The following is a 26,541-nucleotide window of genomic DNA, read 5'->3' as shown; positions in this document are numbered from 1 at the left end:
AAAGTAAGGAAAAGTATATCGAAAAGACTGATATACAAAAGTAAGGAAAAGTATATCGAAAAGACGGATATACAAAAGTAAGGAAAAGTATAAAGAAAAGACTGATATACAAAAGTAAGGAAAAGTATATAGAAAAGACTGATATACAAAAGTAAGGAAAAGTATATCGAAAAGACTGATATACAAAAGTAAGGAAAAGTATATAGAAAAGACTGATATATCACTTCTCTTTTGCATCAATTCCTGTGTTTGGCTCAAAAAAACTGCATAAAAACTACAGCAAAAGCTGCAGATGTGATTCCAGCCTTCAGCAGAAGATTGTGAGACACCAAGAAAGAGTGAAGATCCAGCCAGAAAGGAGGGTGGAAGCGGAGCAGATACAGACTTGTGCATTTTATGGAGGATGGCTGTGGGGCAGGCGGATGGGCAGGCTATTCATATTTAAGTCTAGAGAATGGGCAGGGCCTGGGTGCAGAGCTCAGGGGAGGAGGTCAGTCTTATCTGCTGCCTGTAACAGGCACAGACTTGGGATTTCTTCTCTGCTCCTCTAAGAACCTGAGAATCTTGGACATCAGAAGTTTGCTCCACACAGTAAGTTGTGCTCCTTCTCCTTTCATCAATTAGATTTTTCTTGTTTTCTTATCTTTCTTGCTCTCTCCATGTCTCCTTAAGAGCCTGCAGTAAGGGTCTGCAGCTGAAGGATAGCCTCTGCATAGTCCAGTCTAGTGCAATATTCAATCCAGATGTGCTGTGCAGTATAGAACATAGAGCCTGCATAGAATAGAGTGCAAGCTCTGCGGGAGAGATGGCATCTTGTGCTGTGTCGTCTTCTCCGCCGCGGTCCCTCGTCACTCCTGATGGATTGTTTGATGGACGGTTCACTGCTCGGGGCATTACCTCATCCCTGGGCACAAAAGAGAGATTAGCGGGAGAAATATCTGTTATTTCTGCAGGGAAAGTTGGAAAATCTTAATTCTGATTTATTTATCTAGATAAACAATAGTAACAGAAAGCTGTCCCCGTCACCACTATGGCACATTGTATGATTTACTTCATTTATTATCTAAAAGGAGATATTTGTACTGTACTAAAGTAAGAGGGGATAGCTGCGTATAATGGAAATGAGAGATAGATATGAGATAGATAATAGATAGATAGATAGATAGATAGATAGATAGATAGATAGATATGAGATAGATAATAGATAGATAGATAGATAGATATGAGATAGATATGAGATAGATAGATATTAGATAGATACAGATGTAGTAGAGGTAACACTCATGCTTTATGAGACATGTTATCTAAAATAAATGCGTTAAGCAAACACTTTCAATTGCTTTTGTCTCAAGATAACGCGATGAGTTAAGAAATTTGATTTAAGAGTTTGTAACCCTGCTACATCTGTAGATAGATAGATAGATAGATAAGGAAGATAGATAGATAGATAGATAGATAGATAATAGATAGATAATAGATAATAGATAGATAATAGATAGATAGATAGATAATAGATAGATAATAGATAATAGATAGATAATAGATAGATAATAGATAGATAGATAGATAAATACAGATGTAGTAGAGTTAACACTCATGCTTTATGAGACGTGTTATCTAAAATAAATGTGTTAAGCAAACACTTTCAATTGCTTTTCAATGGCTTTTGTCTCAAGATAACGCGATGAGTTAAGAAATTTGATTTAAGAGTTTTATCTACATCTGTAGATAGATAGACAGATAGATAGATATGAGATAGATAGATAAATATGAGATAGATAGATATGAGATAGATAGATAGATAGATAGATAGGAGATGATACATTATTGCGCACACTATATAGGTTATACCCTATCCCCCAACCCAATTAATTTCCAAAGCCTCAATCCAGTTACAATTGACAGTGATCAGTGATCTCCGGCTCCTCTGGCAGTTCTCTGTGTGCACAGTGCCCTGTACAAAGCGGGTGTAGTGCTGCCGGGCAGTGTCCTGGCACTGTGTCTGTGTATGGGGTCGGTATAGGTGCGGTGTATACACTGCCTCAGGTCATGGTTGTTGGTGTAATGAGATGTGCACAGTGTGCGGCATTACAATGTCAATGGGACCTGTCAATGGACCCCAGGGCATGAGCAATTCTTATGCAATTAGCGTGTGTCCTAGCAGCACTACATGTGCACCCTCACAGCACCCACAGAGTTGTCACCCAGCTTTCCTAGACTCCTGAATGATGCAGCACGAGGATGCTACCTCTCAGGGCTGCAGAGCTGGGTGACCGCACCGGTGCAGCTCACATTTCCCGCTCCCGCACAGTATGTCTGTGAGATCATAGTTTACGGGGTCCTAAGGAATCACCAAATGTTATTGTTACATGTTTGTAAGTGTTGACCACGGCAGGATCAGTCTGTGGAGACCCCTGGTAAAACATGTGTGCCCCCCCTTTACAAAAATATATATATACCGTCATATACTATCTCAATAGAAGTGCCAAATATTACCTCTATGGCATGTTAGAAAATACCACAATGCCATGTCAAATAATACCGGCATAAAGTGGCAGAAAATATCGCCATGCTGTGGCAATTAATACTAACATATAGTTTCAGATAATATGACCATGCTTTGCCAATAATGTCACCATATAGTTCCAGATAATACCACCATTCTGTGCCAAGTAATACCACCATTCTGTGCCAAGTAATACCACCGTATAGTTCCAGATAATACCACCATGCTGTACCAAGTGATGTGAATGGATGATTGGCGCTCTATCTCCGGAATCACATTGGAGCATAGGGATAAAGAATATATACTTTATTCTAAATTGTCCACCCAAGATAATAATAAAACACACGCTAAAATATCATCAATAAAATATAAATGTAATTATAAAAAAAATGTATATAAAAAATTCATAGAAGTAGTACAGATCCTGTAGTGTATCTGATCGTACACGATATAGTATGGATGAGAATAATCCAGTATATAGTGGGAATAGTCCCCAAATGATAGAATACGTATCCTTCGAATGGTCCCTTGATGACAAACAGCAATCGATCGATGCGGCAATGTCCGTCCTTATGACCTTTCACTTGTTCATATATTAATAAGGTATTAAGGTAAGTATATATTGTAGAGTATATAATATCTATTGGTTACATTGCCGGTAAGGCTTACTTATCCCAGACTTCCTTCATCAATATTCACTTTGCTGGTGCTGTGGCTACGATCATTCATATGTGTATAACAACAATTTTCCCCTTTCTCATGCACTTGGGTATAAACCCGTTGAGGGATCGGGATCTCGTGTCGGCGGTGGCGTCGGGATCGGGAACTCGTGTCGGCGGTGGCGTCCCACGTGTCGCTCGGCATAGAACGATCTTACCTCCGGTATGATGTCTATTCGGTTGCGTGCACTGGGGGGTAATGAGATCAGCTAAATGCCGTAGCAGTTGCAGTTCGCACAACGCAGGGTAATGGCAGGTTACATCATCTCTTGTCTCCAGCTGGAGAAGTTGCGGAGCTCTCCGTATCGCTCGTGGTCTCAAAGGTCCTTCACTGTAACAGCAATATTTGGGGGTCTTCCAGCACCAAACACGTTTCGGGACCCCTAACTGGTCCTTTCAAACTTTGACCACTGAGGAAGGGACCAGTTAGGGGCCCCGAAACGTGTTTGGTGCTGGAAGACTATGAATATTGCTGTTACAGTGAAGGACCTTTGAGACCACGAGCGATACGGAGCGCTCCGCAACTTCCGCAACTTCTCCAGCTGGAGACAAGAGATGATTTAACCTGCCATTACCCTGCGTTGTGCGAACTGCAACTGCTACGGCATTTAGCTGATCTCATTACCCCCCAGTGCACGCAACCGAATAGACATCATACCGGAGGTAAGATCGTTCTATGCCGAGCGACACGTGGGACGCCACCGCCGACACGAGATCCCGATCCCTCAGCGGGTTTATACCCAAGTGCGTGAGAAAGGGGAAAATTGCCGTTATACACATATGAATGATCGTAGCCACAGCATCAGCAAAGTGAATATTGATGAAGGAAGTCTGGGATAAGTAAGCCTTACCGGCAATGTAACCAATAGATATTATATACTCTACAATATATACTTACCTTAATACCTTATTAATATATGAACAAGTGAAAGGTCATAAGGACGGATATTGCCGCATCGATCGATTGCTGTTTGTCATCAAGGGACCATTCGAAGGATACATATTCTATCATTTGGGGACTATTCCCACTATATACTGGATTATTCTCATCCATACTATACAGTGTACGATCAGATACACTACAGGTTCTATACTACTTCTATGAATTTTTTATATACTTTTTTTTATAATTACGTTTATATTTTATTGATGATATTTTAGCGTGTGTTTTATTATTATCTTGGGTGGACAATTTAGAATAAAGTATATATTCTTTATCCCTATGCTCCAATGGGATTCCGGAGATAGAGCGCCAATCATCCATTCACATTGATTTATGTTTGGGGGAAAAAATATTGATTAGACATTAGAGCACCGATCCTGATAGTCAGCCAGTCTCTTTTATTTTACTGTACCACATAATACCACCGTATAGTTCCAGATAATACCACCATGCTAGGCCAAATAATACCACGGTATAGTTCCAGATAATACCACCATGCTAGGCCAAATAATACCACGGTATAGTTCCAGATAATACCACCATGCTAGGCCAAATAATACCACGGTATAGTTCCAGATAATACCACCATGCTAGGCCAAATAATACCACGGTATAGCTCTAGATAAAGCCACCATATATTACCAAATACAAGAACTATGTAGCGCTAAACAATAGTACTATATAGTGCCAAACAATACCACCTTGCAGTGCTAAATAACTGTACTTTATAATGCCAAACAGTATAATACCAAATAATACTACCAATTAGTGCCAAATAGAAGTATGATATAGTGCTACATAATACCAGCTTACAGTGCTAAAAATCTATACATTATAGTGTCCAAATGATACTACCATATAGTACCAGACAGTAACAGCATATAGCATCAAATAATACTACTATATGGTGTCAAATAACCGTACTAAATAGTGCACAAATAATAGTATGACATGGGAGGATAATACCAGCATATAGCAGTACTAAATTATGCCCAAATTAATAGTACTATATAGTGCTAAATAATACCACCATACTTGAGCCCAAATAATAAATAGTATGGCATCCAGGGTATAAATGATGCCCATGCAAGTGTCTTGCCCTCAGACATGGTCCAATTCCCTATCTCTACACGGTCTGATGGCGCCGGTGAGCAGGGCTATAAACCCTAACTGGTAACACCCAGCTATAAATGCATTCATACATTTCCAGGAGGAATAACAGAGGAATGGTACAATGTTAAATTATTAGACAAGATGCTTAGAATTGTCATATTATGGGGATATACAGATATCTTTAATGGGTGAAGTAAGTCCTTACAGGTGGTGCACACATCCATTGAGTTTAATGTGTGTATTCACACAACAGTGGTATTCTATGGACTGTGGGTCTACGGGGCACCACGGAAGTATGCTCTATTATGTACGTGATTATGGATCCCTCACACGCATTGTAGTCTATGAATCTGTGAAAACTATGGACACAAGAGGTATGCCATCCGTGCATGGTTCGTGGTTTTTATGGATCATTGCTCTACAAACCAATTTTCAGCCTAGCTGATGACCCACAGACTGAAAACAACGGAACCACGGATCAAACATCAATGGATTATGGACAGTGTCACGGATGAAGCACAGACCATGGATATTGACGTGTGTGAATGAAGCCTACCAGAAAAAGCTGAGGAATAACTGAGATTGACCAGTATGCAGTACCCCCTCATGGCCTGAAGGTGTCAGCGTTTCAAGGGTTGTAGAAGGCAGCCTGTGACCAGACATCTAATAGAGTGCACCAGAAATGTCAGATCGATCTACTGTCAGGAGTGACCATTCAGAGAGTGTGAAATCTGGTGGCAGGCACTATGGTTATCACTGTAAATCGCACCTTCACTCTTTACATTTCATTCACATATAGAACTCATCAACACCATCAGAAAACTTACATTACTTACTTTACAGCCTATATTATACTCCAGAGCTGAAATCACAATTGTGCAAGCTTTAAAGGGGTCGTCTCACTTCAGCAAATGGCATTTATCATGTAGAGAAAGTTGATACAAGGCACTTACTAATGTATTGTGATTGTCCATATTGCCTCCTTTGCTGGCTGGATTCATTTTTCTATTACATTATACACTGCTTGTTTCCATGGTTACGACCACCCTGAAATCCACCAGTGGTGGACATGCTTGCACACTATAGGCAAAGCGCAGCCCTTTCTGGTGGCCAGGACCGTTGGGAGCAGACATAGGATGTCACTTTTTCTTATAGTGTGCAAGCACGACCACCGCTGATGGATTTCCGGGTGGTCGTAACCATGGAAACGAGCAGTGCATAATGTGATGGAAAAATGAATCCAGCCAGCAAAGGAGGCAATATGGACAATCACAATACAGTAGTACTGTAAATGCTAGGTTAGCAGTCCGTGCCCGCTGTTGTCATGCTAAAACTATGCTGTCCAGCGTCCTCTGCAAGCTGCTTTCTCCATTGCTCCAGTCTCTGTTCCCTTAGGGCCACGCCCACGCTCACTTGTGGCCTCTTAAAGGGCCAGTGCGCGCATGTGCAAATCCTTCGCCAGCCAATGGCTGAGACCAGTGGCACTCTGTCCTGGCAGAGGGTGCCTGAGCTTCAAGGTTCCCTGTGACCATCAAAGGTGTTTAGAAGACTTTGTGCTTCAGAGATTTTCTCGCGATTTACCTGCGATAGGCAAGGTTCGCATAACCGTTTCATTTTTCGTTCTTCCAATTCGTCAAAAAGAACAGAAAAAAAGAATCCTGTAAAAAAACGGATCCTGAGCATCTGTTATGCACATTTTGCATTCCGCCTGAGATCCGTTTTTTTAGACCCCCCCCCCCCAAAAAAAAAGCCCTGCATGCAGATAATAACGGAATTCAGACGGAAATGGCTAATGTGCAGAACGCATGCCTAAAATACAGGATCCGTTTTGTTTTTGTAAGAACGGAAAACGAAACGGTGATGTGAACCCGGCCTGCGTTCCCATCCTTGTCCTCCTGACCTCACAGTTCAGTTTCAAGTTCAAGTCCATGTGTAAGTCAAGTTCTGCCTATAATCAGTATACCTTCCTGTTCAGACTATACCTGCAGTTTAGGTGCATTTTCTGTGCCTAGAGCCTCCGGTGCTTGCACCTGTGTCCTTTCCCTCAGTAGGTCAGCAGCCGACTACACTAGGACTATCCCAAGAGGTAGCAGTCTGGTGGCTCCCCTACAGCAAAGGCCAGATCCCTGTACAGGGCTTAAAGGGTGAATACAAAGGGAGTGCCAGAATTAACGCCATTAGGGTTTAGCCCATATGCAAAACCAGTTAGTTGGCACAGTGGGTCCACACTCGCTGATCCGTGACAGTAAGTGCCTTGTATTAACTTTCTCTACATGACAAGGGCTCATTCACACGACCGTATGACTGGATCCGCATCCATTCATTTCAGTGGGGCCGCAAAAGATGTGTGCTGTCCGCATCCGTACTTCCGCTCTGCAGCCCTGCCAAAAAGTATAGAGCATGGTATCCGTGTTTTGCGGATCTGCAAAAGACTGCGCGGTCGTGTGAATGTAGCCGAGACAACCCCTTTAAAGCGAAAATCTTCCACCATTCTTTCTTGCCTCGAAGCGCAGAGCTTCTCCTGATGATCTGAACTATGGGAAGTGACAGTGTGACTTGTCTTTGCACATTGTGAAGCATGAGGGGGAAGGGGTTGTCTTCTACTGACTGGTCGCCCAAGGGAAGAAGACTGCGAATAAAGATTCAGAATGGTCAAAAATTCGGATTCAGATTTTGTGGTTCACAGTGACCCCTGCAGGAATCAAAAGGGAACAAATACATTCAGAAATGTCCGATGTTAGAAGTCTATGATGGAGATTTATCAAAACTGGTGTAAAGTAGAACTGGCTTAGTTGCTCATAGCAACCAATCAGATTCCACCTTTCATTTATCAGAGCTCCTTTGAAAAATGAAAGGAGGAATCTGATTGGTTGATATGGACAACTAATCCAGTTCTACTTTGCACAACTTTTGATAAATCTCCCCCATGTATTGTGTATCACACATATAGGCTATCGCGCTGCTTCTCCTTGAACCTGCCCCCTGTTCTCATACTACTCTCAGATTGCCAGTCTTTTGCCGTCTATTGTCTCTCTGCAGGGGAGGACTATGCTTATTTATTAATTTTTTTACTTTTATAGAAGGATGTGGGGCCCCTATATAAATAGCAGAAGATAAACTTTCCTCCTTCAAGGGAAATAATACATGGCCGACACATTTCAGGAAATCTACAGTTCCCCAAAAAAACAACTGTGTGTAATAACCTGAGCACATGATCATAAAACAAAGAAAATGTCCAGAGAAAAGACCCCCACACTGAATTGTATAGTGATAGTACCGTATTTGTCGCTCCACAAGACGCATCTAGGATATAGAGAAGGAAAAAAAGTATTTTTCATCAGACCTCCAGTTCTCATCAGACCCCTATTTCTCATCAGACCTCAGATCAGACCCCCATACCTCATCAGACCTCACATCAGACTCCCAAGATCCTTCACACCCGAGATCAGACCCCCACCAGACCCTCAATATCCATTAGACCCCAGATCAGGCCTCCAAGATCCATCACCTCAGATTAGACCCCCATGATCCATCAACTCAGATCAGATACCCAAGATACATCAGATCTCAGATCAGACCCTCAAGATCCATCAGACCTCAGATCACACCCCCAAGATCCATCAGACCTCAGATCAAACCCCTGCAATCCTTAAGACCTCAGATCAGACCCCCAAGATCCATCAGACCTCAGATAAGACCCCCAAGATCCATCAGACCAGATAAGACCCCCAAGATCCTTCAGACCTCAGACAGACCCCAAAATCCATCAGATTCTCAAAGTTTCATCAGACCTCAGATCAGACATAAATAAATGAACTTACCTCTCCTGCTGCAGACAGCGCTGCCACTCTGCAGATATGGCGGACTCCCTGGTCTTCTTCTGGGCCCTGTGCTGCACTGTGACCCGACGTCGCACAGCGTCAGATCATAGCCTGTGCCTATGTGCACTATGTCCTGATGCTGTAGGCAGTAAGGACACCTGCAGAGTGACACCCGGAAGAAGACCAGGGAGCGGTGAGTATACTAATGAGTGCTTCTATAATGGAATCACTCACTAGTATTCGCTCCATAAGACACACTTCCATTTTCCCCACTTTTGAGTCTTATGGAGTGAAAAAAAATACACTATACACCGATAATAATCACACCGCTTGTAGCCTAGGCTTGGCATGTGACGTCCAATGACACTTGCAGTACAGAATGGATCACTACGTGCCATTTTTCTAATGAGATGATCTGTCTGTGCAGAAGTTCACCTCTGTGCACCTCTTCCTGTCATTCCAGTTCTTCGTTGTTCTCCCAACCAGCACAACACACAATGTTGAATAGTGCTGACATCTCGACCTAGTGTAACACCCCAGAGTGGTGTTACCACTTCTGCACCTTGCTACTGTCTTTATTGGTCTAACCTCATGTCATCTTATGCATTTATTCCATGTCCTCCACACTGTGCATTTCTACTGTTATGTAACTGTTCATGTAATGCACCTGGTTCACCTGCAGGTGGCAGCAAACAAGGCAGAGCTATATTTAGATAGAATGGAACCTTCCATTCCATTCTAACCCCCACTCTGGAGAGAGGTGGGTGAGTCCTACTTCCTGCAGGAAGGGTGGAGCAGAAGTTCTAGTCAGTCTAGCTTACCCCCAGCTAGGGGAAGGGTATACAGGGGCACGTCTCTGCTGGACGTGCCAACGCCAGCCAGAATACCCTAAGCTCTTTTAGCCATGGAGGCCAAAGCTTGAAGCCTCAGGTGCCAGGAGTTACATTCCCTGACATAACCTAGAGTCAGACTACAAAGTGAAGTGCAGCATACAGAAGAAGCTGAGTTATACAGCCAGCCTGTCAGTACAGCAGAGTCAGAGAGAAACAGATATAGCAGAGTGAAGTTTGCCTGCCAGTTTCATGCTAAAGCCTGCTGGAACCAAGACAAAGTCTGTAAACTGTTTTGGAGAAACGTTTATTCAAGTAAAGCTGCCATTGAACTTTATCTCGAGGTCTGGACTCAAGTTATTCTTTTATTCCTCAATTATTCCCCCTACTTATTGCTTCAGAGCCAAAGCCTGGGGTCCAGCAGTATCCAGGTAGGAGCAACGTGACACACATAAAGAGACAATTTAGGCAGCAACATACCACTCTGCATTTCCTACACCTGGGACGCGATATATAGGGCCCTAGGGGGAGGCGCCTATTGCACTAGGCGTGTAGTGATCTGCTGGAGTGATAAACCAAGGTCTCTCAGATCAAGGATTCTGCCCCTCTCAGTGGTGACAACTGGCATGTCCACAAACAGGAGGCATTGCACAGTCATCCTACACGATCTGATTTTGAGGATTCATGTGGCTAAAAAACTCTGCTTTCAATCTGGCTTTTATGCCACTGCCACATGTCACAGAATAGAGCAAGGTGCTTGAAAATGTGATCATCCGTTGCAAAATGGAGCTAGGTGTTTGAAAATGTGATCATCTGCAGATCTTAGCAATACCTGCTACTTCCTCTATTTGCCAAACCTTACAGCTTGTTCATCTTGGTGCTGCAATTTCAGTGTTGAGGAGTGTATACCATTATTACACTCACACATAGAGAGTTTTATTAGATTCCAACAGCTCCTTTTTGGTGCGGTATATATTTTTTTGTCATATACTCACAGTTTGTTTTCTTTATTGAGAAGGAATCTGTGCTCGGGGGTCTCTTAGGGTGAGAAGGAAGACATTGGATTTCCTTTTCCTGCATATTATTGTTTTCACAGTGAAATGTCTAAAAAGCGGAAGTGATGAGTGATGGACAGAACTGACTCATCTCATTCTGGTCATTACAAGACGATAAATTCACTATCAAGCCCATGTGTATATATGGAGTAACACACAGCAAGTACTCTGACACCTTCCCATGTTTCTGAAATTCATACTTAATAGAAGAGTGTTGTCAGTATCTTGCTTTGTGTGCCTCACGAGTGACAGTCATGCCCAAAAATATTGGCACGTTGGTGAGATCACATGGCAAATCTTCTTGTGAATAGCCAATTTAAAGGGCTTAACCCCCTCTACTTTCCAGTGCGAAGGTAACCCCTTTAAAAGGATTGTCTGATCCTTATCAGGCTAAGTCCACATGTGCCTTAGAGCCTCCATTCAAGGCCTATGCTGCACATTCCTACAAACCCAGTGGATAAAAAAGTCAGACATTTATTTTTTTTACCACCGAAAGAGCGGACTCCCAAAAGGAATGGAATGGAGCCTATTATAGACATAGGATCTGTTCAGTGCCATCCGGTGCCTTATTTCAGTCATTCTGCTCTGTTGATAGCGCCATTGGCGGACTAGCCATAGACCCTACAGGGAAAGTTCCTGTTGGGCTTATGTCCAGGGGGCTGCCAGACAGGTACATAAAGATCTGATGCTCTCAGCATTAATTATTGTAGGTCCATAAGGCACTTATGCACCTGACCAGTGGTTGCAAGTGTCCTCCAGAAATTAACTGGTTCAGAGGCAGTATGTTTTGCTGTACTGTGGTATTTGGTTCTGCTAGGGCAGTATATTGTGCTGCACTATGGTATGTGGTTCTACTAGGGCAGTATATTGTGCTGCACTGTGGTGTTTGGTTCTGCTGGGGCAGTATATTGTGCTGCACTGTGGTGTTTGGTTCTGCTGGGGCAGTATATTGTGCTGCACTGAGGTATTTGGTTTCTGCTGGGGCGGTATATTGTGCTGTACTGTGGTATTTGGTTCTGCTGGGGCAGTATATTGTGCTGCACTTTGTATTTGGTTCTGCTGGGGCAGTATATTGTGCTGCACTGTGGTGTTTGGTTCTGCTGGGGCAGTATATTTTGCTGCACTGTGGTGTTTGGTTCTGCTGGGGCAGTATATTGTGCTGCACTGTGGTGTTTGGTTCTGCTGGGGCAGTATCTTGTGCTGCACTGTGGTATTTGGTTCTGCTGGGGCGGTATATTGTGCTGCACTGTGGTATTTAGTTCTGCTGGGGCAGTATATTGTGCTGCACTGTGGTATTTGGTTCTGCTGGGGCAGTATATTGTGCTGCACTGTGGTATATGGTTCTGCTGGGGCAGTATATTGTGCTGCACTGTGGTATATGGATCTGCTGGGGCAGTATATTGTGCTGCACTGTGGTATATGGTTCTGCTGGGGCAGTATATTGTTCTGCACTGTGGTATATGGATCTGCTGGGGTAGTATATTGTTCTGCACTGTGGTATTTGGTTCTCCTGGGACAGTATTGTGTTCTGCAGTACAGTATTGCTTACTTCGGTTATCCCGCCTTTTGTCAGTCTGGACCCACCTACAACATGGGGCCACTTTTATTTTTTTTTATTTTTTTCTGGTGACCACTTTAAGTTCCCAGTCTGTCTCTGGATAGTGTTGGTGTGAACCCAGCCTTAGGGTATTTAATAGGACCCTCATCTATTAGTCAGAGAATAGATCATCTAGAAAGAGCGTCTCCCACTCTGGAGCAGTGGCGTCTCTAGCTTTCAAATTTTGGGGGGGCACACTGGGGGCCAGGACAAAAGTAGGGGGGGGGGAAGCTATAACAACAATACATTTACACAAGTACGCTTAGAAATGCTGCAATACTTTACCCAATACCTAAAACCGCAACGGGGAACAAAAGTCCTGCTGTCTGTGGTTTAAAAAAAATAAAAATCACTCAGATTTCAACATGTCCTAGTTGCCTGTGGATGACACTTTTATAGGGAGGGGGATCTGTGGATGACACATACCGTATATAGCATCTTATGTCATATGTGTCATCCACAGATCCACCCCATGACAGTGTCATCCCCATTTCCCCCTCCATAACAGTGTCATCCACAGATCCCCCTCCCTATAACAGTGTCATCCACAGATCCCCCTCCCTATAACAGTGTCATCCACAGATCTCCCTCCCTATAACAGTGTCATCCACAGATCCCCCTCCCTATAACAGTGTCATCCACAGATCCCCCTCCCTATAACAGTGTCATCCACAGATCCCCCTCCCTATAAGAGTGTAATCCACAGATCCACCTCCCTATAACAGTGTCATCCACAGATCCCCCTCCCTATAACAGTGTCATTCACAAATCTCCCTCCCCGCCACTCGAAGGAGTGTACATTTAACATTTCTAAACTGTAATCCATATCCTGCAGTAACTTTAACTTTAAATCAGGATTCAGCGGCCGCTCATTTCTACTAGTACCTTAACCTTACACCACTCGGCTAGCTTCGGTAACAGGGCCAGGCTACAGCCTACAGGCACTGTATGTTAGTTGTTACCAAGCGAGCTCTGATTTCTGCAGGTCAGAGGATACGGATTACAGTTTAGAAGAAATGTACACTCCTGTGAGCGGTCCAGACCAGTGGCGGATCCAGAGCCTGGTCTCAGGAGGGGCACTTCCAGATTATTATCTGTCCGCCGCCACAGAACAAGGGTGCTTATAGAACAGACTACACAGTGTAGAGGTATACTGTACATTGTGTGGCACAGTGTAGAGGTATAATGTATATTGTGTGCCACAGTGTAGAGGTATACTGTACATTGTGTGGCACAGTGTAGAAGTATACTGTACATTGTGTGGCACAGTGTAGAGGTATACTGTATATTGTGTGGCACAGTGTAGGCTATATGTGTATAACATAAACATATTTCACATGAAAACTTACAATTACTTGGCTTGGCCCTTGGGGATCTCGGACGCCACTTCAACACTTTGGCCGGGGGCTCGGCGGAGCTGATGTGTTTTATCCTAATGAGAAAGATTTCATAATAAGGATTTGGAGAAGGAGCAGAGGAATAGCAGAGCAGGGAGAGGCTGGTGCTGCTACTAGGGGGTCATACCATGGGGGAGTAATAAAGCCCACCATAATGCCCCCCCAGTAGAAATAATTCTCCGTGGCCGAGAGCGGTCCGTGGTAAAAGTCTCATTTTAAAGGGGTTATCCAACGATTGACGTAAAAAAATGTAATCAGACATCATCTAGGACATGACAATACCTTTCTGACAAAGCTAGAACCAGCCCTGTACCTTACATGGATCAAGAGATCTCCCCATTCATTGCTGCAATTGTTCCGGTAGATTTTTCTTCAGGCTGGCATCCCTTCTGCTGTAGCTTTTTCCCTACAACTGTCACAGCTTCTAACAGAACATACGGCTGGTGAGAGTTGACAATTTAAACTGAGCGTGTGCAACCACCTTAGTGAGGTGGACAAAAAATAAGGAGAAAAACAAACAGCAGGTGGCGCTAGACAGATTTTATTGAATAGCTCAGTGTGGCTATACTGCATGCAGTTAGAAAAGTATTCAGATCCAGCTGCTGGTTTAATGTAGAATGTTTTTCGTGGCAACAGCTCTTTAAGGACAAATAAATATATTGAGACAATATGTGGTTACTTATGTCACGTATAGAGGGATTCTAACTAAATTCATTTTCCAGACAGCACGCTGTTGTTTATGGGAATGTCTACATGATATGTCTGAAGATAAATGTGGCCGAAATTCCCCTTCAAGAGATAACCTAACTGCACAAATGCACGGAGGATCCTTAGTATCGGTAAGAATCTCTTAATCTGATGAACTTCTTCTTTTTATGTGTACTTCTTGTAATTTTGGAAAAATACCCTTGTAGCCCTGACCTGTGAGTCTTTAGGGTACTTTCACACTAGCGTTTTTCTTTTCCGTATCAGTTTTATCCTAATGCATTCTGAATGGAGAGCAATCCGTTCAGGATGCATCAGGATGTCTTCAGTTCAGTCCCTTTTACGTTTTTTGGCCGGAGAAAATACCCCAGCATGCTGTATTTTTCTCTCCTGAACACTTGCCAGAATGCCAGATCCGGCATTAATCTCCATTGAAATGTATTAGTGCCGGATCCGGCATTAAAATTGCCGCATTGACGGATCCGTTCTTCCGGTCCGCGAATGCGCAGACCTTTAAATCTGTGAAAAAAATAAATAACGGATCCGTTTTTCCAAATGCCATCCGTTTGCGTCCAGATTGCCGCCCCGGCATGCAGTTCCGGCGACAGAACTGCCTGCTGGAATCCTCTGCCGCAAGTGTGAAAGTATTCTTACTATAGTTGCTGAAAACCTTAGCTACAGACATAAAATAAAGTTCATCTGCCCGACCCCATATCATCTGGGTCCTAGCTGTTGTATGTAAGAGCACAGCCATGTAATAGCACATTTTCCCTGCAGTGCCCATATTGTTCCCAGGCAATCAGATTAGAGGGGTTGTCTGTAAGGAGACAAACCCTTTAATATTAATTTTGCCCTCCTTTAAAAAGCACCTGTCAGTTGGATCAACCATATTAAACCAGCCATACTGCCTCGAAGGGTTGATCATGCTGATTAAAATGATACTTGTCCGGTGAAAATCGGTTGTGTCGTTCCTGATAAAAACTACTTTATTCTTTATGCATATGTGGATAAAGGGGCGGATCCTAGCCTCTCAGTGCTGACCACACCCCTTGTACTGAAGCCCTCATATGCATAAACACTAAAAGGTTTTTTTTTCCCCAGGAACACCACAGTCGATTTTCACAAGACAGGTATCATTTTAATCGGCAGGATGAATCCTACCAGGCAGTATGCCTGGTTTTATAGGATTTATCTTCCTGACAGATGCCCTTTAAATGGTAAATCTAGTTAATTTAAACTAAATTTATATTCCACATGCATACATGACTTGCTGCAGCAAAAAACTAGCTTCACCATATCAGCCCTTTGTCTAACCATATGTGACATTTGTGGTTTGTGCCCTTGTACTGCATTGCCGGAAAGTCAAATAATGTTAAGAACCTGTGGTTCGGGGTGGGGGCCACGTGGGAAGTGGGAACAAGTGTGAAACACAAACTTCTCATGTCATGCAAAAACTTACAGAACCTACATACAGTATATAAGCACCATGCTACATGGTAACTGTACTTTGAAGGGGAATTCTGCCTACAGTCATCTTCTAGCATGTCATATACACAGTGTGGGGATTTGCTCTGGTAGACAGGCTTGTGGACGCAGTATAGAGGCAACGACAACGTCTTTAACTTAAACAGTTCAGTGTTTTATTCACACATAAGGAAAGTGACAACAAAAAGTCAGTTTCAAGGAAAAAACTGTCACCTTGAGTCTGGTGTTTGTTCACACCAGGCAGCAACACATAAGTCCTTGGGTGAAACAGAAGTCAACGTGTTTTCATCCAAACAAGATAGCAGGCCTTAATCCCGGCCTAAACTCTCAGGCCCCAACACAGAGACTGGCAAAGCTCCACTGTCAGATGGAGGATAATCCACACCAGCTGAGACTGCTGGCTGGGTTTTATATCCCTAACCAAAACCTGGCCTGGAACGTGGGGAACAGCCACCCACCCTGCACTTTGGCTGCTCCCAGTAAGAGCCGGCCCGTATCAACTTTACAGCCACACTAAATAACCAATAGTATCAATCAGCACTAGCTGCCGCTGACACTTAAAATTACTGGCTCTTACCTCACCGATGCCAGGAACCTCGGTGACACATATCTTTCCTAAATACCTCCCCCCTTTGTTCAACCCTGAGGGGGTGAACACCCGCCAGACAGTGTACCCGGGACAGGGCATCTGCATTTCCCTGTAACCTGCCTGTGCTATGTTCCACGGAAAACTTAAAGTTCTGTAGAGACAAAAACCACCTGGTGACCCAAGCATTCCTCTCTTTGGCCTGGCTCATCCACTTGAGAGGGGAGTGGTCGGTTACCAGACGGAACTTTCTCCCCAACAGATAATAGCGGAGAGACTCGAGTGCCCACTTGATGGCCAGGCACTCTCTCTCCACTATACGGTACCAAGTCTCGCCTGGGATAAGTTTGCGTCTCAGGAAAACAATGGGATGTTCCTCCCCATTGATGTCCTGAGAGAGTACAGCTCCGAGGCCTACTTCAGAGGCATCTGTCTGTACCACAAACTCCCTCTTAAAGTCGGGCGTAACCAACACCGGGGACCCACACAGGGCCGACTTCAGAGCGGAGAAAGCCTTTTCCGCCTGCTCATTCCACTGGACCGTCACTGACTTTTGTCCCTTCAAAAGGCCTGTCAATGGTGCAGCGACTGTAGCAAAGTGGGGAACCAACCTCATATAGTATCCCACCATTCCCAGGAACGACTTTACTTGCCGAGTAGGGACAGGTCGAGGCCAATTCCGAATTGCCTCAATTTTGTTTACCTGAGGTTTAATAATTCCTCGCCCAATTACATACCCCAGGTACTTGGTATCTTCTAACCCTATTGCGCACTTTTTTGAGTTAGTGGTTAAGCCAGCCTTCCTAAGGGAGTCCACTACAGCCTGTACTTTAGGTAGGTGACTTTCCCTGTCGGTGCTGTGGATAACGATATCGTCCAGGTACGCCGAAGCGTACCTACGATGTGGACGGAGTACAATGTCCATTGAAACGTGGCCGGTGCGCCATGTAGACCAAAGGGTAATACCTTGTACTGATACAGCCCTCTGGCGTGATGAAAACCGTTTTTTCCTTGGCAGCCTCCGTCAAGGGTACCTGCCAGTACCCTTTGGTGAGGTCCAACACAGAAAAATACCGGGCTTCGCTTAACTTCTCAATAAGTTCATCTACTTGGGGCATGGGATATGCGTCAACCTTGGACACCTCATTCAGTTTGCGGAAGTCGTTACAGAACCGCAGTGTCCCGTCCGGCTTGGGTATTAAGACTATCTGACTGGCCCATTCACTTTTTGACTCCTCGATGACACCTAGCTGTAGCATTAGCTGCACTTCCTCCGCGATGGCTTGTCGCCAAGCCTCGGGTACCCGGTATGGTTTTAACCGGACCTTTGCCTGAAGCTCAGTGATAATGTCATGTCGGATTATGGAAGTGCATCCAGGAAGGTCCGAAAACACATCCGTGTTCCGACTAACGAACTCCCTGGATTCCTGAGCCTGTTGAGGCTGTCAGCAATTTTCACTGTGGCAGCCGTTTCCCTTGCTTCAGACAGAGGGACCTAGTCCGCTTCCCCTAGAAATCTTGGACGTGGGCTGTCTTCCGTACAGGTTTCCCTATCTTTCCAGGGTTTGAGCAGATTCACATGGTACACCTGGTCTGGCTTTCGCCTCCCCGACTGATGTACCTTGTAATCTACCTCTCCAATTTTTTCAAGTACCTCGTAGGGCCCCTGCCACCTAGCTAGGAACTTACTGTCTACGGTTGGTACCAGCACCAATACCCGATCCCCCGGGTTAAAGTTCCGAACCCGAGCCTGCCGATTATAGACCCTACTCTGGGCTCGCTGTGCTGCCTCCATATGCTCCCTAACCAGAGGTAACACTGTTTCCATCCGTCCTTGCATCTGGGTAACGTACTCAACAACACTTTTATGTGGAGTGGGTTGTTGTTCCCACTCCTCTTTGGCCACGTCCAACAGACCGCAAGGGTGTCTGCCGTATAGCAGTTCAAAGGGCGAGAACCCAGTAGAGGCCTGGGGCACCTCTCGCACTGCGAACATGAGATAGGGCAGAAGAAGATCCCAGTCCCTCCCATCCTTAGACACCACTCTTTTTAACATATTTTTTAATGTTTGATTAAACCTCTCCACCAGGCCGTCCATTTGCAGGTGATAGACGGACGTCCACAACTGTTTTATGTGGAGCAAGTTACATAGTTTTCTCATGACCTTGGACATAAAAGGGGTCCCTTGGTCAGGCAGACCCACTCGGGAAAACATCTCCATTAACTCCTTAGCTATGAGTTTGGCTGATGTATGACGCAGTGGCACCGCCTCCGGGTACCGAGTGGCGTAGTCGAGGATGACCAAGATGTGTTGGTGCCCTCTAGCGGACTTCGGTACTGGGCCTATGAGACCAATAGCGATCCGCTCGAATGGAACCTCAATAATCGGGAGAGGGACCAGGGGACTACGGAAATGTGGCTGGGGGCTGGTTATCTGGCAGGTTGGGCAAGACTTGCAATACTCTTCCACCTCTCTTAACACACTGGGCCAGTAGAACCGCTGTAGAATCCGGTCCTGCGTTTTCTGATGTCCCAGGTGTCCCCCAAGACCTTTTTGGTGGGCTAACTCCAACACGAGCTTGCGATACGCCTTGGGCACCACCAGCTGTTCAATATGTTCACTCCGTAGTTGATTTATCCAATACAGCATCTCCTGTTAAACCACAAAACGGGGGAACATAGACTCGACCCCCTGTCATTGTGGCTCACCCTCAACTATTACCACATTTTCCCAGGCTCAAGACAGAGTCGAGTCCTGGTGTTGTGCTGTACCAAAATTATCCCCTGAGACATTGAGGTCTGTCAGCTCAGTGCCCGGCGGCAAGTCCTCCACGTCTCCCACCATCACACTTAGCGGGGTTGTCTCCCCCTCTTCCACTGAAGTGGCAGTCACCCCTATTGCTGGCCCTTCTGACTCAGGTTCCCAGGGTTCTGGTCTCCCCACTGAGCCAGGCCACTCTGCTAGGGTTACATCTGTCTCCCGGGTATCGGTAACTTTCGTATCCGGCCATAGTGCCGGGAAACCGGGGAAGTCTCTCCCAATTATTAACTCATACGGTAACTTCGTGGCGACAGCCACCTCATGCGTCCACCTGCCGGCCACCGTTGACAGAGAGACCAGGGCGGTGGGATAGTCCTTTAAGTCCCCATGAATGCAGACAACGCCGACCTTTCGGCCAGTATACTCGGTGGGCTGCATCAGGGCAGCTCTTACCAGGGACACCAGGCTCCCTGAATCCAGCAGTGCCACTGCCAGAATGTCCCCCACTTCGACTTGGCACAGGTGACTATTGTCTACAGTCTCGGAGGTACCTGTGGCGCACAGCTTCCTGGCATACAATAAGTGGCGGTAGCCATAGTTGGTTTCCATGGGTTCACCCCGATGAGGACAGTCGGCTCTTATGTGTCCAGGCTCGTGACACCGCCAGCAGACCACTGGGACTGGGTCTGCAGGGGTTACCTCCCGGGCGGGTTTGGCTGGCACCAGCCGCTGGGTTTGGAGTGGAGATTTCCGGGGTTTGACTGGCCCCCTCCCAAAAGAACCCCCCGGAAGATTTCTGGTGGCCTCGTAGCACTCCACCAGGTAGACCATCTCTATACGTCATCCGAGGCGGTCATCTTAGGAATCGACGCGTGGACAGCTTCCCTGGCATCGTGGACATTCTGGGACGCTCCTGCTGCTTGTAATGCCATTACATGTTGTAATAGCAGCTGGTTAGTTTCTTGTTGCTGCTTGTTAGCCTCCCGCTGCTGCAAGTTAGCCTCCACGAGGGATTTCACAACCACCTCCATTTTGTCAGGGGACACGGGTCGTAACCTTGCCGGCTTAATGTAGGATATGCACTTGTGCCAGGGAAAAACAAAAAAATGTCGGACTTCAGGCCAGCCTCACTGCGTATGCACACATCCTCCACCAATTGTGGGGATTTGCTCTGGTAAACAGGCTTGCGGACGCAGTATAGAGGCAACGACTACGTCTTTAACTTAAACAGTTCAGTGTTTTATTCTGAAGTGACAACAAAAAGTCAGTTTCAAGGAAAAAACTGTCACCTTGAGTCTGGTGTTTGTTCACACCAGGCAGCAACACATAAGTCCTTGGGTGAAACAGAAGTCCATGTGCTTTAAACCAAACAAGATAGCAGGCCTGAATCGCGCAAGGCAAAGGCATTTTTAGGAGATCCGGTGACGTACCGGACTCTCCATAGGGACTGCAAGGTGGAGGCTTCCGCCCAGCAGTGAGCCCGGTGACATCACCGGCACTAATGGGCGGGCTTTAGCGCTGCTCTAGCCTGTAAAACAGCGAGGGCAGTGCTAAAGCCCACTCATCAGAGCCGGTGACATCACCGAATATACTGCTGGACAGAAGCCTTCAACTAGCAATGTAGAAACATAAACAAAAAAGCCCTTGCCCTGCACGATCCAGTGCATGGCAAGGGAGAGCATTGGAGCATGAAATCCTCCGATGCTCATATTAGGGGAGCTACCTGGGTGAAAATATGGGTATGTTCGAGTTCACAGCTGACCCCTTTAACACCAAGAGCACCCTAATTACCACCAGACAGGAGCCCCAATACCGGGGTGTGCCCCGGAGAATGAAGGGATGTGTGCTCCTATCACTGCACAGCCCTAGAGGGTATCGATGTGAGGATTACCACTGTGATCCGTGTATTTAGTCATCAACTCCAGAGCTACTAGCACTCCCATCCTCCACTTGCACCCCCTTGGCTCCCAGCACATCATCACGATAAATATTTTACGAATCGTAAGTTACGATGTCATCAGGACTTGGGGACACCACTTTTGTCCTGAATAGGTGGGTCCTGGTCTTCTTTTGCATTCTTGGTGGGCTCAACCTTAAAAGAAAAACCACCAGCACACACTGTTTCAAGACCTCCACCAGCACACACTGTTTCAAGGTGATGTCACCGGGCTCACTGCTGGGCGCAAGCCTCCACCTTGCAGTCCCTATGGAGAGCCCGGTACGTCACCGGTAGAGATCTCATAAATGTGAGGTCTTGGACACGTCTGCTTGACATGATAGAAGATTAAATGATAGGAATGCGTCTCTCATTTCTGCCACGTGAGAGAAAGCTCCATGGAGGAGACATGTAAGGACGTGTTGTAGTTTATCCTATGTGGTAATTATTACTGTCAGGCGCACATTATCTCAATCTCTTAAACGTGCTTTAGATGTTTCCCCTCCCTGATTGCCTTTCACTTTCTGTCCCGATGAAGTGTCTCCATGTCATGATTTTATCTTCTTTTTATTATGTTGTTGTTATTTTACATCATGTTTTTCCTCAATGTTTGAGGAACCTGCCCATAGACCTCATGTAAGTGACAACCAAAGTATGTGGCAGCTGCTCATCTCCACCGTTTTTTGGCCAAGGTGCACTCCAGGGCTGATAGTCAACAGCCAGGCTCAGAGAACGGGTGAATGTTTGACCTCCCCCTGCTCCATGTAGGATTTTTAAGATTTTAGAGAGGGGATGGTTATAAGCAGGCACAGGTTGAAATAACATTTGCCTATAATCCCCTTGTTATGCCAGCTTTACCATGAATAATGACAACTGTTATAAAGCAGAGACACATGGGGTCCATCTCGAGTTGTACAAACAGAAGGACTTCTCCGTAACATCAGTTGTATTTATATAACCAGGTTGTACGATCCGCAAAAATCCCTTTAATCCATTATTAATGGAAGCAGAAGGACTCTTAATCTTCTACTTGTGACATTCCAGACTTTCTCACTGTCTGGAATAGATGGAGCTACAAACATGGAAACATCTTGTGATGTTGGCTTAATAATAGGAGAACTCCATAACTGTCTCGGGCTGTCACGTACGAATGTGTTACATGCAAGTTGGAGCCAGCTATCATCTCTGACAAGTAGTGCTCTGTCATCTAAATGATGTAGCCTAAATATCTGGCAGTTTTCCTGTAAAGGATGAATCAGTGCCTGAGAGGAGCCTTTTAAAACAAAGGGCTGAGCCTCGTGGATCTCAAAAAGTAGGAAGTCTAGAAATTAACACAAAAGCATGTACAAAATAGAGCTCACAACACTGAGTGTAATGCAGCCAGAAGATCAGACCCACAATTCACAGGTCAGATTTTCTGCATCTTACTATTATTTTCTCTTTGTTACACCGGAGGAGTCTTTATATGTGAGTGATGGTGATTTGAAGATTAAGGCCAAATATAAAGGTATAAAAGTCTCTCTTTACTTTTACTACCCTCACCTCGCAGCAGTGTTTATAAAGCTGTATTTCACTCATCACGCTGCTGTCTTGACACACTGATGCTTTCTGGAAGCTGTGTTCTTGATTTTGCTGATCTTTCTGGAGTGTTGGTCTCACAGGAGAATAAAATCTGGTTCCAAGGAGTAGGAGCTCTCACATGTGCTTCCTCTCCCTTCTCTCTGACAGGAAGCCAGAACAGCCCACTCCTACAGAGACAGGAGGAATAGGGTGGTTAGCCGTGTTCCTGCCAACCATGACCACCTCTGCTGTAACACAAGGCCAATACATAGAAAATATAAAACATTATATAATTACTGTATAAAACAATTGCCAATACCCCTAGTTCTGGGGTGCTGCACTTATCTATCAGACTGTGAGCTCTAAAGGGTCGGTTCCAAAATTTTAGCATGTGCCCCATCTGTACTTGCTTGATGACTCATTACGATGTTGTTTGCGTAAATATTAGAATCCTCAGACCCCATGTTCCTTTTTGAGCAAGTGGGTTGCACTATTGTAGACATTGTTTGTGTGAAATTTACTATTTTATAAAGTTAATTTTACGTTTTTAGGCTTTAACAATTTTCCCTTTCTTCCTGTAGGTTACATCGGCATGTGTGGATGGTACATCTTCTGAATGAAGAAATGCTGACACTATGTGGAGACCTTGTGGAAATGCAGCAACATAAAAAAAGCAGTTTGCCTGCATGAAACGTCTGCAGAGTCACAATACATGGGTGTCTGAACAGAAACCAACAACCATCCGTGCTGGGGTAATATACTCCTGGATGTTGCTGAGAGTACATCTTCTGTTGCTTGGATATGACCTTCTATAGTTGAGGTCCCGTCAAGTTTCTAGACTTCTGAGAGCTTTGAGAAGACCAACCGTTAACCATGGAAGGTGTAACACATCAATATCATCTGAGCCGGTTGTACAGGGAATACCAAAACAATAGTATTATTGCTCTTCATTACAACTATACGGGCAAGCTGAGCACTAGCAGATACAAGGGTGGACTAAAAGCCGAAGCTGTATTTTTTTTGGTGGTATGCGTCCTCATCGTTCTGGAGAACCTTATTGTACTCTTGGCTCTATGGCGCAACAAGAAGTTTCATTCACCTATGTTCTACCTCCTGGGCAACTTAACTTTGTCCGACCTCCTGGCTGGAGTAGCATACATGGTTAATATTGTGTTGTCGGGGGCCAACACGCTCCGGCTCACCCCTGTTATGTGGTTTGTAAGGGAAGGGGGTGTGTTTGTCACCTTGACTGCCTCTATCTTCAGCCTGCTTGCTATTGCAATAGAGCGCCACATCACCATGGTTCGCATGAAGCTCTACAGTGGAGACAAACAGGGACGAATGGCCTTGCTTGTAGGTGCCAGTTGGCTTGTCTCTATCTTGTTAGGGATTCTACCAATACTTGGATGGAACTGTATCAGAAACCTTCCTTCCTGCTCTACCATCTTACCACTATATTCCAAGAAGTACATATTGTTTTGCATTACCATTTTTCTGGCTATCCTCATCTCAATTGTGGTACTCTATCTACGCATATATAGGATTGTAAAGCTAAACAGTCAGAGGCTGGGCACTCTACGTAAAGGAGCACTGAGAAAGTCCCAAAAATACATGGCTTTGTTGAAAACGGTCACTATAGTAGTAGGAACCTTTATTGGCTGCTGGCTTCCTCTTTTCATCCTTCTCCTCTTCGATGTGTCGTGTGAGGTCAATGCATGCCCTGTCCTTCTAAAAGCTGATTATTTTCTTGGATTGGCCATGATAAACTCTTTTCTAAACCCAATCATCTACACCTTGACCAGCAGAGAAATTAGAAGAGCCATTCTGAAGTTGGTCTGCTTCTTTTGCTTTATCAATGAGGACGGAGAGACCAGAGGGAGATTTGGATTCTTCCCGGTCATTGAACGAAGCACAAGCAAATCTGAAAAGTCATCCCACAAGCAGGAGGGGTTGGAGACAACCGTATCTTCAGGAAATGGGACTCCTACACCAGTTAAGTCTCTTGTGGCCACCAAAAAGTACTGAGCCAAGTCATGGTTGAGAACCATCAAACTTTTTTCATATCTCTAAAAGGGAATTATCTGAGAACCCCTATATCTTATCTGACTTGGACTGGAAATTATGAAGTATATTGGAAGGTTTTGAGGCCATGCAAAAGACACTACAAGACAACTGTTGTAATATATCCGATTTACGTCATTATCCTTCAATTATCCAAACGATCAGTAAGAAAGAAGAACATGACCTGTAAAGTTTGCCTACATTCATTAATGGGTGTGTACATGCCATTGGGACAGCAGTAAATGCTGTGATGCCCATGGATAGTGGTCCCTGGCTGTTTTGGTGTCATGGTCTTTCCAATAGGCTGGGTGAAACCTTTCCACAAACACCTCAAAGTTAGCTGGCAAACAGAGAGAAACTCCTCTGAGGGATTTTTAACTCTTCTCTCCTAGCTAAAAAGTGGGACTTCCTCTGCCAGAAAGGGGCCATGTGGTTATGTGACTCTATGCCAGGAATAAAAGGAGCGTGAGCATTTAGGTTTGCTACTGAGCCTCTACTCCTTTATGTATGCTCATGGACATTAAAGAGGTTATCCAGCTTTGTTCTCCCCTCTCCCCACCAGACCTGTGGAGGGAAACATATTTACCTTCTCCCCGTTGATCAGTTCTGGTCAAGTCTACTGCTGTGCTCATTGAGCGGCAAGAAGCAGTTAAGTTTGTTTCCATCCACAAGTCTGACAGGTGGAGGCAAAAAGTATTAAAAAGCTGGAGGACACCTTTAAAGGACTATTTTAAATAAATAATTTTTATACACCGTTAAAGAATTCTTAAGGTGAGGATCCGTTATCCAAGAATCTCATCTCTTGGCCAAAATGGAGAGCAGATGCAAAGAGCATCTCCTGCTCTGAACGACTAGTCCGATCCTGCATTACACAGACATCTTACTGATTTGAATGGACACTTTGTAATGCCTTCCTTTATTCTGTGGTGGCGCTGCAAGAAGCCTGAACACTTGGGCTTTATGCATACAACTGTATTTTGGGTCCGCATCCGATCTGCATTTTACGTGGATCAAATGCAGACCCAAAATACGGACAGCACACGTATGCCATATCAACAGAGATGCAACCATATCATGGGGAAGCACAGTAATCAGTCTCATTCATTATTACCAATCATGGGTCTTTATAGCCTCTGAATTCTTTCTCCAGGATGTCATTACGAGGGTATTTAATCATCACGTCTGCAGCCAAATGTAGCATTACCGTACCGAAATCTAATGTGGTCTCAACAACATGCATGCACACATACTGCTTGTAAAAACAACATCTTATGGACCTGACTATACAGTTTTGTGTCTATGTAATTTCAAACCATTACAGATCCCACAGTGATATAGATGGGGTAAAATGTTGTACATGTGTATATATGTATATAATGAAAATGTATAAATTAATAATGTATGAATTCAAACAGCATTAACATCTATGTATAGCTCTCAAGAAAGAAAAATAAAGAAAAAACTGA

At 44.7% G+C, this 26,541-nt stretch overlaps 1 protein-coding gene across 1 annotated transcript; it reads left to right on the top strand.

The window, feature by feature from the left end:
- The first annotated feature begins 445 nt into the window (after positions 1-445).
- Positions 446-26,541, top strand: LOC120986396 (sphingosine 1-phosphate receptor 1-like). Its single transcript, XM_040414940.1, has 3 exons — positions 446-591; positions 14,704-14,820; positions 23,596-26,541. Exon 3 carries the CDS (start codon positions 23,888-23,890, stop codon positions 25,037-25,039), a length of 1,152 nt encoding a protein of 383 aa, XP_040270874.1. The 5' UTR covers positions 446-591; positions 14,704-14,820; positions 23,596-23,887; the 3' UTR covers positions 25,040-26,541.

The sequence above is a fragment of the Bufo bufo genome, chromosome 1 (assembly GCF_905171765.1).
Source record: "Bufo bufo chromosome 1, aBufBuf1.1, whole genome shotgun sequence".
Taxonomy (NCBI): Eukaryota; Metazoa; Chordata; class Amphibia; order Anura; family Bufonidae; genus Bufo; species Bufo bufo.
This window is presented reverse-complemented; position numbering and strand designations above follow the sequence as displayed.